Source organism: Caenorhabditis remanei, chromosome I (genome assembly GCF_010183535.1).
Source record: "Caenorhabditis remanei strain PX506 chromosome I, whole genome shotgun sequence".
Taxonomy (NCBI): domain Eukaryota; kingdom Metazoa; phylum Nematoda; class Chromadorea; order Rhabditida; family Rhabditidae; genus Caenorhabditis; species Caenorhabditis remanei.
This window is the reverse complement of record NC_071328.1, coordinates 2,416,498-2,428,554: the sequence shown is the minus strand read 5'-3', so window position 1 is coordinate 2,428,554 and position 12,057 is coordinate 2,416,498. Positions and strand designations below refer to the sequence as shown.

At 41.1% G+C, this 12,057-nt stretch overlaps 1 protein-coding gene across 1 annotated transcript; it reads right to left on the bottom strand.

Moving 5' to 3' along the window:
• Window positions 1-1,356: 1,356 nt before the first annotated feature.
• Window positions 1,357-11,089, bottom strand: GCK72_000321 (uncharacterized protein; the record flags this gene model as incomplete). The annotated part of the gene is made up of 10 exons (XM_003099175.2): window positions 1,357-1,488; window positions 2,062-2,349; window positions 3,627-3,875; window positions 4,323-4,397; window positions 4,633-5,712; window positions 6,488-6,797; window positions 7,204-7,398; window positions 7,448-7,547; window positions 7,597-7,696; window positions 11,012-11,089. 10 exons carry the CDS (start codon window positions 11,087-11,089, stop codon window positions 1,357-1,359), a joined length of 2,607 nt encoding a protein of 868 aa, XP_003099223.2.
• Between the last annotated feature and the right edge of the window lie 968 nt (window positions 11,090-12,057).

Below are 12,057 nucleotides of genomic sequence, written 5' to 3'. Positions count from 1 at the left end.
GCGAATGTGTCTGAGAACCTATCGGAAGCCTATATATAAAGAAATGGGCGGCCGTCTCAGTCCATCATAATCACCTAAACTCATATCCCAAGGCTAGGAGAGTGAAACGAAAGTAAGTGTAGTATAGTTAATCAATGTTCCGTGAATAACTGGTGAAGGAACACGTTTTCGAAGGGGTGTAGATCACAAAGTATCAATTGTAGTAAGAGAAGATGAAACTCAAACACAAATTAGCCGGAAAGAGATTTGGGGGGAACAAGGAAGACGGTGGTTGATTCATGGGCGGAAGGTTCGGAAAATGGAATAAAAGAGAATAAACGAAAGTAGAAGACATTTATCATCTGCGGGAAAAACCAAAAAAAACGTTAGGTATTTGGAACCGGTAATAACGCAATTTTCACTAGAGAGGATAGTGAAAAACCACTTTAAACTTGTCCAATTTTCACAATTTATATACTAAAATGCTCCTTACAAAAAGCAAAAAATAATAGCACTCAGTGGGAATTGAACCCCGGATGTCGAGATTACTGGTCAGACTCCTTACCAGGTAAGCTATGGGAGGTGGAAGTGGCGGCGAGAAGTGAAGGGTGTGATAAGGTTGGTGGCGGCACCTTGCTTCGAGATAATACCGCCACCACTCTTATCATAACCCTCGTGTCGCCGCCTTCACCTCCGTTCTCGTGGTGTACCCGGTAAGAAGGCGGGCCGCCAAAAATGCATCGGGGGTTCGATCCCCACAGAGCCCTATTATTTTTTGCATTTTGTAAGGAGCACAGTGGTATACTTTTTTTGATTTTGGACAATATAAAAGTGATTTTCATCAAGTTATACATTTTTAAGGGTGTTTTCAAACGTATTTTTCCGAAATTCAAACAAAGCTAACTTGCCACAATGTTCGCCCAACGCCTTTTCGTAAGTATATGTATAATTATAGTATTTTAGTCGGTAGGGAGGGGAAGGGCTAATTGGTCAGTGTATTTAGTAGAGTTTGAGGGAAGAAGTTGCGAAAGTACACCAAAAGGAATATAATCAGTTCTTCTTCAGCTTTCCCGCCGGCGAGAAGGTCAATTAACTCGCGGGAGGAGAAAGCGGTTAGTTTTATTATCGTAATAGTGCTAATAGCCTGAGAATTGCCAAGAGGGCTGTGTGAACGTCTTATTGGAAATAGAGAGATAGATTTATGAACATTTGAGTATATTTATTCGAATTACAGAGATCGTCTCGGAAGACATTTAAAACGAAAAAGAGTGAGAAAAGAGTTGTTACCCGAAATGACATTTTAAAGTGCACAAATGTTTTGTTTTCTAGCTGAAACTAAGAAAAATACTAGAATTTTAAAATGAAAAAAATTAAAATTTAACAATTGGAAAGCAGTGCGGAAAACTCGTTTTCTAGTGGTGGTTGTGTGAGTTGTAGCTGGAGAGTTGTGCAATTCACTGCGAGCTCCCCGCAGATACGGACGACGTCGCGGCGGAGTGTGTTGTAGATCTGAAATTAAGAGTTTGACCAAAAAATAGGAAAACAATCCAGTTTCAGGTAAAAAAAAAACCAACTTTGGGAGCCTGTCACAAGCTTCCCCGGTGGTCAATTTGGTTCAAATTTATATTGTTAAGGTAGACCAAATATAGATCTTCATTTTTGTAGTTGACAACTTTTTGATAGCTATTTACCCAAATGAGTTATGCACCTCTAAAGTTGGCAGCGTGAGAGCTGCGCAAAGGAGAGAGGGGAGGAGCCGCAGAGAAGCGAGACGCCCTCCTCTTTTTGCACGCTCTCTCGCCTCTCGATCTTTAAAGACGCATATCTCAAAAGCGTTAATGACTATCAAAACGTTTCCAACTACGAAAATGTAGATCTATATTTGACCTACCAAACAAACTAAAATTCAATACAGACATATTAAAGGTTAGGCAGTTATCTCACCACAGTTTTGTGTGAAAAATTAAAAATCGCGATTTTTCAAAAGCTCATATCTCAAAACCCTGCATACCTATCAAAAAACTGCCAACTACAAAAATAAAGAACTCAATTTGATCTACCTAACCAATGAAAAAAACCCACCGTCTGCTCTCCATTAACCTGCAACTTGGCCATCACCCGACTCATCTGCTTCATATCATTTGCAATCAACGTCTTCGTCATCTCCACCTCGGTCCGTTGACTCGCAGTGGTGACTCGATCCCTCATTCCGGATGCGACAATCAACATCTCTCTCAACTGACTTGTCACCTCTTTCACCGAATGAAGGAACTCGTCGTTATGTGTCAAATTGTTGAACGAATTCTGGAGTTTGGTGACGGCGTCGCAGACACCGTCCACACTTCGGCGCAGCTCTCGGGAGGTTTTGTCCTGGAAATGGAGGATTTTGAAATTGGTGAAAATTGTCGTAAGATTAAGTGTGCGCGGTGTTGACGTGGTGGGAAGTTACCGTAACACAAAACTTTCAAGAAACTCAAAATTCGTTGCGTAGCGACTCAAAAGTCAGGATGAAATTGATCCAGCCCCAATAAAAAATATATTGCTGTGTTCCTTACAAAAAACAAAAAAGAATTGCGAGGAGAAGGAATTGAACCCTGGAGGTGAGATCGGCGGTCAGACTACTCACCAGGTAGACCAAAGGTGAGAGGCGGCGAGGGTTGTAATCGGGTGGTGTTGGCGGCGGCTTCTTGCCGCCTTTATCACCACATTCGGTTTGGCGCCGGCGGCCGACACCCGTGGCCTACCTGGTAAGGAGTCAGGCCGCCAAAAACGCATCCGGGGTTCGATTCCCGCCGAGTGCTATTTTTTTTTGTTTTTTATTCTGAGCACATTGGTATATTTATTTGGCTCCGCGACAATTCGCATCTGCGACATTTCGCAACTGCGACATTCCGCAACTCACGTAGGTTTCGCAACTGCGACACTTCGCAACTGCGACACTTCGCAACTGCGACATTTCGCAACTAGTCATTTCGCAACTGCGACGTTTCGCAACTACGACATTTCGCAACCGCGACGTTTCGCAACCACTGGGCATTTGCATATTTGGGTCAGCTAAAAATGTTGAGTGTACCAAAGTGCTTGGGAACATATTTGAAAAAAATTAAATAGAAGAAAAAGTTATCTGACCCACTTTTAGACAAAACTAGGTTAAACTGTTGCTATTGTCGAAAAAATAAAGTTTCGACAAGGATTTCAAAAAAAAATTTCGCAGGCTGGAACAAGCAAGCGCATAAAGTTCTGGGCGGAGCTTAAATCTGCAAGCGGCGCGGTTCTTAATTTGAAAAAAACAACTGAAATTAGAAATGCGGCGATTGCAGTTTAAGCTCCGCCCAGAACTTTATGCGCTTGCTTGTTCAAGCCCGCGAAATTTTTTTTTGAAATCCTTGTCGAAACTTTATTTTTTCGACAGTAGTTTAATGGTTGCGAAACGTCGTGGTTGCGAAATGTCCTAGTTGCGAAACGTCGCAGTTGCGAAATGACTAGTTGCGAAATGTCGCAGTTGCGAAATGTCGCAGTTGCGAAATGTCGCAGTTGCGAAATGTCGTAGTTGTGAATTGTCGCGGAGCCATTTATTTTTGGATTTTGATAATTTTGAAGAGGTTTTACACATCGATTTTTAAAAATAATTTTTTGAAATTTCTCACCTCAAACCTCAACGACCTTGTCGACGTGGGTGTGTGATGCAAAAAACCATTGGAACTTCTGATATTCTCCACAGAAGAATGAGATGTCGATGGAATTTGATCGGGTTCCAGCTCATCGTCATCCCCATCTTCCTCCTCTTGTTCCAACCATTTCGCGTCTTCCTCCGCTTGTCTCTTTTGCTCCTCCATGGTACGGTAGAGAGTTAGGGATGGTAAGCTTGACATCTCTGCGACGATTACTCCGGCGGGCTGGAAAAAAGAAAAAAGTTAATTTTTCCCAATTTCAGTTGAAAAATGACCAACTTTGAAAGCCCACCACGACCACAATTTTACTCTATTTGATTCAAAATTATATTTGTTGTGTAGATCAAACCAAGAACTCCACTTTTGTAGTTGACAGCTTTTTGATAGCTCTGCACACTTTCGAGATATGCGCCTTTTAAGACGGGCGCCCTTGAAGCAACGAGAGAGAGAGGAGGGGAGGAGACGCAGAGAAGCGAGACACCCTCCTCTTTTCGCACACTCTCTCGCCTGTACAAACTTTAAAGGCGTGTATCTCGAAAGCGTGAAGAGCTATCAAAAAGTTGTCAACTACAAAAGTGGAGTTCTTGGTTTGATCTACAAGAATAATATAAAATTGTAAAATTTAACCCTGTTATAAACTTCCAAAGTTAATTTTCAACAAAAAAAACTCACATTCATCGGTTTTCCAACAATAATTTGATCTGGCGGTACGTTTCTCAAGACTTGTTGTCTCACGTCTTCGATGATCTGAAAAATGAAAGTGGTGATAGGATTTCTAGAAAGTGCGCTCCACTGATAAAGTCTGGGAAGGTCATAGAGTCAGTTTGGAGATTTGGGACGTGATATATTATACATCACTGGAAAGCTGAGAAAACGCTGAATCTAAATATATACTTAGGTTTTTGCCCATGAGGTTTGGTATTCGAGAAAAACGAGGTCAAAGTTTGTACCTTTCTAAGAAAATGCGCTCTACCGAACTTACCGCAAAAATCTGATCGACGGTCGGTCTCTTATGCGGCTCGATGGCCCACATCTTACTTTTCACAAAGTTATACAACGCAGTGGGACACTTCTCCGGACACGGCGGTCGGGAACCTTGCTCGATATGCATTATCACATCGCTATTCGTGACGCCAGCCCACGGTTTGACACCCAGCGAATAGATTTCCCACATGCAGACTCCGAACATCCATACGTCGGATGCCATACTAAACTGACGGTAGTTCACCGATTCTGGGGCTAGCCATTTGATAGGTAGCTTCCCACGGGACGCCGTGTACACCGCATCGTAGTCTAGAGCCCTGGAGAGCCCAAAATCCGCTAACTTCACACATTGCGGGGAGCACACCAAGATATTCCTCGCCGCGATGTCTCTATGCACAAATCGAGTGGAATGAAGGTAGACCAACGAGTCACAAATCTGGCTTGCGAACAGTGTTAACGTCCTCAACGGCAACCAATCCTTCTCCTGTTGAAGGTACTCACGGAGCTCACCGTGTGGTGCAAGTTCCAGCACTAGCCACATGGGTTGGTCGACACAAACACCGATGAGTTGGATGATATGGGCGTGGCGGAAGTTTCGCATGAGGCCTGACTCCTGGAGGATGAGTTGGGTGTCCGCTGGCTCCGCGTCACTCTTGCAGACCTTGACGGCGACGGCGACGCGTTCGTCTTTTTCCGTATCGTGATAGATTGCTTTGTAGACATTTCCGAATTGTCCTCCACCAATTAACTCTTTGAGGGTAATTAACTCTCGTCGGATTCTAATATTAGTATCAAATCCAGTCGGGGTCTTTGGTCGAATCGTCGCTTCATGCATTGTCATTGTTTCACATCTCTCGATCCCTTTCAACTTGAATACACTATCCCTTTGATTATACAACATCTGGTAGCCGTCTAGCAGATGGGCTAACGATTGGGCGAGCTCTTCGGTCGAGAGAGTTATCATGACTGGTTTCGCGGCGCCTGATAACTTGAGTTGCATTAGGGTTTTCTCGGAACCGTTCTCCATTTTGCGGATCGTGATGTCGGCGATGGTGCGGAGTTCGAGGAGGCGCGAGGTCTGAATTATATCAAAATTATATTCGCTGTGTAGATCAAATCTAGTTCTACATTTTTGTAGTTCACAACTTTTTGATAGCTATTCACGCTTTTGAGATATGCTCCTTTAAGGATTGAGAGGGCGAGAGAGTGAGCGAAAAGAGGAGGGCGTCTCGCTTCTCTGCGTCTCCTCCCCTCTCTCCCCGCTCGCGCCTTGGAAATAGGCTATCTTTAAAGGCGCACATCTCGAAAGTGTGCAGAGCTATCAAAAAGTTGTCAATTACAAAAATGAAGATCTAGATTTGATCTACACAGTGAATATAAATTTGGGGCAATAGCACTTCAATGGAAAATATGACAGCGAGTCAAAGTTGTGTCAAAAAATCTTGAAAATCCCAATTGTTTTCAAATTTTAACTCAATTTTTGCGAGAATTGGTTGTACACCGGTTGTATAGAAAAAATTGTAGATCATATTGGATTCACCGGTGATAAAACAATTCTCACAAAAATTGAGTTAAAATTTGACAAAATGTTGGGATTTCCAGGATTTTTCCTAAATTTAGACTTATTGTGTAGAGCAAGTCTACTTCTACATTTTTCCAGTTAGATTTTCTAGACAGCTCCGCACACTTTTAAGATATGCGCCTTTAAAATAGGCAGCCTCTCAATCTTCGAAGGCGCATATCTCGAAAGCTAGCAGAGCTACCAAAAAGTTGTCAACTACAAAAATGGAGATCTTGGTTTGATCTACACAACCAGTATAAATTCAAAAATTGTTAAGTTATTTGAAACTCACATCACATCTCTCATTCAGTCGATACGAGAGCCCTGCATGTGGCCCGACCACCAACTCCACGGGGTTCGTCCATCCGGTGCCAAGACTCGCTTTAAAAACTTCCACATCGAATTTCACCACATCCAATAGCAATGCGAGACTTCTGATGATCGATTCATTGGGTGACGTCGCCGAGAACTTTTTGATGTACGCCGTGAATTGTTTCCTCAGATGACTATGTTTTAGTCCTGGATTGTGGAGGACATTGGGTATCAGAGATTGAATACATGCATCTATATCGAGCTCATCCATATGGTGGTCTGCGCCTTTGCTGAAAATTGAGGGGAAATTTGTCAAAACTTGGCTAAAATTGATCAAAACCCATTAAAATATATTGCCGTGATTGTTACAAAAAACAAATAAGAATAGCACTCGGTGGGAATCGAGCCCTGGATGTGAGATTGGTGGTCAGACTCCTTACCGGGTAGGCCATCGGTGAAAGCCGGCGGCCCAGCTGCGAGGGATGTGATAACGCCGCCACAACCACCCTTATCATAACCTTCGCCGCCGCGCCTCGATCTTCGCCCTTGTGGTGTCCCTGGTAAGGAGTCAGGCCGCCAAAAATGCATCCAGGGTTCGATTCCCACCGAGTGCTGTTATTTTTTGTTTTTTGTAACGATCATATTGGTATACTTTTTTTCAATTTTCGACAACTTTAAACCTCTTTTCTCACTCACTTATGCTGATGCTCCGCAAAATCTCTACAAACTTTCAGCGCGGCCACTTCCAGTGCAACTTCCACAGATGATCGCCATGCGACGTGGCTAAAAAACTCGTCGACGACTTGTTCATGAAGGTAAACGAAGGCGGAGCTATCAGTGACTTGCAACTCGTAAACCGATTGTGGCATGAATCGCATTCTCATTTCTAGTCTGGAAACAGGCAATTGACGGTGGCCCAGAAAAAGTTAGTCCCTCTTACTTTATCTCGTCACAAACTCCAATCGGCAAATGTTTCGCATAGATATGAGGTAATTGGGCGATGCGAAGCATCGGATGCAGCCAAAGTGAATCTCCGGAACCTAATTAAAATTTTAATTTGTTAATTAATTGGTCCCCTTCTTTGATTACCCGCTGTTTGTGGAGACGGCCCGGTGACGAGTCGAAGAGCAAAGTGGGCGACGGCCACTTGTGAGATGCCGATTCCTCGCGCGACGACATGGATGACACGCTGCAAACGTTTTGAAGTGATTTATGACTGTAACACTGGACTAGTGGACGGGAGGGGAAGGGAACAAGTCGGCGGTTATTTATGACACTTTTGTTGTGTCGGGGGGAAAACTTGGAAAAGTTGCTATCTTTATCGTTCTCATTAATGTTTTTTTTATAAACAGGGGCGCGAGGCAGAGTTGTCTGGAATCCGGATTCCGGAAATTCCGGATTCCGGAATTCCGGATTTCAAAAATTTGATTCCGGTTCCGGATTCCGTAGTCCGGAAAATGTAAAATGTCATTCCGGTTCCGGATTCCGGATTCCGGAAACTGAAAAATGGCATTCCGTACAACTCTGGTGCGTGGTGTAAGGTCCGCAACGAAAAGTTTTGAATTTACCGCGCCAGTCGCGTTGCGTGTGCGTCGCGTTTTTCATTGAAAGATACAACAAACACACGCTAAACTTGAACTTGGCACTCAGCCAAGTCCTTTTTGGCACCGTGCCAACCGCTGAGCGACGGAGCGCATTTAAGCGACCTTGCGTCGCGCTCACCTGTGTTTATAGAAGTGAGACAAAAAGTCGGAAAGTCGGAAAGTCGGAAGTCGGAAATCGGAAGCGATTTTCCTTATTCGAAAGTCAGAAGCAAAAAAGCCCGGAAGTTCGAATTCCATGCTACGATGTTCTAAAGTTCCTCTTTATTAAGAAACCCGCGTTTTTACGAAAGATTCTAAATTTTTTTCAATTGCAAAAAAAATTCGAATTTTTTTCGAAATTTTATACCAATAAACGCGAATTTTTTTCCTGATTCTAACGGTGGTATTTTCACTGTCTAAAACTCCCATTGAACAAAGTTACGCGCATTTTTGCATTTGGCGCGCGGCGGCCGAGTTTCGCATTTCCAGTTTTCTAGGCCACCGACACCAAAAATGGAAACGCGTGTAACTTTCTTCAAATTGAATTTTATAACACAAAATAACCACTGTTAACACCACTGAAAAATTCTGCATATTTTGAACCAAATTTGGTTTAAAAATTTGAAAAAAAAATTTCCCCGTTTTTTTCAATATTATTTTCATGTGAAATGTCTTTTTTAGTGATTTCGCCTTCTAGGAAGCGTGTAACTCCGCCTATTTCGACGCTAGAAAAGTTTTGTTTACAAATTCAGAATCCCCACGTCTTCAGCATTCCAATGCTATATTTTTCATTCGATTATCTCTTTTTCCACTCAGTTTTCTCTTGCTGTCTTTTCAATCGGATCGAGTACACAGGTGATCAATCAAAACCACACCGAGAGGAGTCCCCAAACAAAATAAATTCTTTGTCTGTCTGTCAACACACATTCCATTGCTTTCAAAACAATAAAAAACTAAAAAATTATTGGCGAAACACTTTTTTTCCCCCATTTTTTTTGTGTCCCCAAAAAATTGTGCAGTAGACTCTCTCATGCGTATGATGCAAAAAACTTGGACAAGGAAAAAAAAATATCTCGAGAGGAAATAAAGGAAATAAATAAACACATTCAAAAACCTAACGGGAAGACATAAATTTTATTGGCCACCGCGCCGCTCGAGTTGAGTTAGGAGGAAGAAGACCAGAAATCTAATTTTTATTTCAACAGACACCTAGGAGTCTCAAAAAATGATCAGAGAGCATTTGGGACGTTTTAAAACTGGGACAGCCACTTACAACGATGCTCCAAAGCTTTCCTTTGATTGAAAAATGCTAGAAACAAAAAATTACAAAAAATAATTTATTTTTGAATTTTTCGATTTTTTTCAAAACTTATACCGAAGAACGAGCAATTTTTTCCAGATTCTAATGGTGGTATTTTCACTGTCTAAAACTCGCATTGAACAAAGTTACGCGCATTTTTGCAATCGGCGTGCGGCGACCGAGTTTTCTACTTTCGAGTTTTTAGGCCACCGACACCAAAACCGTAAAATTTTCAAAACTCACACAAAACGCGCACTTTTTTGTTGATTCTAACAGTAGTATTTTCACTTTTTAAAACTATCTCTGGAGAAAGTAATGCACATTTTTATACGACAGACAGTAAGCCGCGGCGACCGAGTTTTCTGCTTTCGAGTTTTTAGGCCACCGACGCCAGAACCAAAAAATGCATGAAACTGTCTTCAAATTGAACTTTATACTGTGAAAAACTAAAGTTTCGACAAGGATTTTCAAAAAAAGTTTCGCGGGCTGGAACACGCAAGCTCATAAAGTTGTGGGCGGAGCTTAAACTGCAAGCTTAAATAAGCGGCGCGGTTCTAATTCCAGTTGTTTTTTTTCCAAATTAAGAACCGTGCCGCTTGCAGTTTAAGCTCCGCCCACAACTTTATGCGCTTGCGTGTTCCAGCCCGCGAAAATTTTTTTGAAAATCCTTGTCGAAACTTTATTTTTTCGACGTAAAATTTTTTTTTGAAATATAAAAAGAAATTATACAGAAAAAACGAAATTCTTTGCTCATTCTAACGGTGGTACTTTCACTGTCTAAAACTCGCATTGAACAAAGTTACGCGCATTTTTGCAATCGGCGAGCGGCGGCCGAGCTTTCCACTTTCCACTTTCTAGTCCGCGGCCACCGAAAATGAAAACGCGTGGAACTTCCTTCAATTTAAATTTTATGACACAAAATAGTTACTGTTAAAACCACAGAAAAATTCTGCATTTTTTGGTGTAAATTTGAAAAATTAAAAAAAAATTTTTTTTTCAAAATTTACACCGAAAAAAAGGCGAAATTATTTGCTGATTTTAACAGTAGTATTCTCACTGCTTAAAACTATCTCTGGAGAAAGTTATGCACATTTTTATATGACAGACAATAAAGGCGCGGCGGCCGAGCTATCCACTTTCCACTTTCTAGTCCGCAATCACTAAAAATAAAAATGCATGTAACTTCCTTCAAATTGAACTTTATATCACAAAATAACCACTGTTAAAATCTCTTTAAAATTCTGCATTTTTAGTGTAAATTTGATGTGACAATTTGGAAAAACAATTTTCGTTTTTTTCCTATTTAATCTCCTTTTTTTAAGTGATTTTATGGTTACACACCACTCAAAGTAAATCTTTTCTTTTCAATTTTATTCTCTTCCAATCCATTAAAATTTAACGGTGGAGTACCCTTCGTGTGCCAATCCATTAGAAATTGAAAATTCTCTATCCCTTTTGATTTTATTAGTCAAGAGACGAGAGGGGGAACCCCATTTCCTCTCCAATATTGATTGATTAGTGATTTCACGCTCTCTCTCTCAAGAGAGACGCAGAGGGCACTTTCACTATAGGTCACTTCTTATGAAATTCGATATGACGACACAATTTGTAGATCACATACCTCAATGGTCGTTTGCTCATCATAACGGACTGCTTTCGAAGCGCCACCAATCAGGAATACACGTGCCAGTCCTTCCATTACATGACTAGTTATTATGGGGTTGAAAGCTGAATTTAAAAAATTATTATTATGGCGTTGCGCTCTATTGATAACCTCGAAAATTGCTTTAGAGCGAAGAAAAAGGGGGGGGGGGCGGGAGGTATGAAACAAAGGGTAACCGGAAACAGGTTATATCCACACAAAAAATGAATAAAATGAAACAGACGGATTTAAAACGGAAAAGTAGAACAAAAGGCAACGGGTTTTCTTTAAAAAACGGTAAATACATGTTAAATATTGTCCAACTTTGACCGTTAGTAAAATGATCAGATTTGTCCGGAAATTTTTGAAATTAAGTTCATAAAATAGACCGAATCTAGGGCTACATTTTTGTAGTTGACAACTTTTTGATAGCTATTCACGCTTTTGAGATATGCATCTTTAAAGATAGGCACCTAAAGAGCCACTCGATGAGGAGGAAGAGGGAGACGCAGAGAAGCTAGATGCCCTCCTCTTTTCGCACACTCTCTCGTCTCTCAATCTTTAAAGGCGCATATCTCAAAAGCGTGAATAGCTATGAAAAAGTGTTCAACTACAAAAATGAAGATCTAGATGTGATCTACCAGAAAAATAAAATTTCAAAACAATAAGATGAAAACTGGCAGTAGGGGAATATTTCAAAGTTAGTCAAAATTTTCCCAATAATCAAAAAAGTTGCAAGTTTCAATTGACTATATCTCAAAAGTGTGAGAAGCTTTGAAAAAATTTTTAATTACAAAAATGAAGCCCTTAATTTGATCTACCAGAAAAATTTTGAATATTAGGACGGGATGTCAAAGTTACGCTATTTTTAACTGAAATTTCCGTTTCTGCAGAATTTTTCGAACAAAACACTTCACGAAAAGTTGAATCTCAAAGACGTTCCCAGTACGGCAAAAAGAAAATTCAAAAAAAAACACTTGAGAACAAAAAAAAACGTGAGAGAGAGCTCTTAGCTTTCAAAAAAA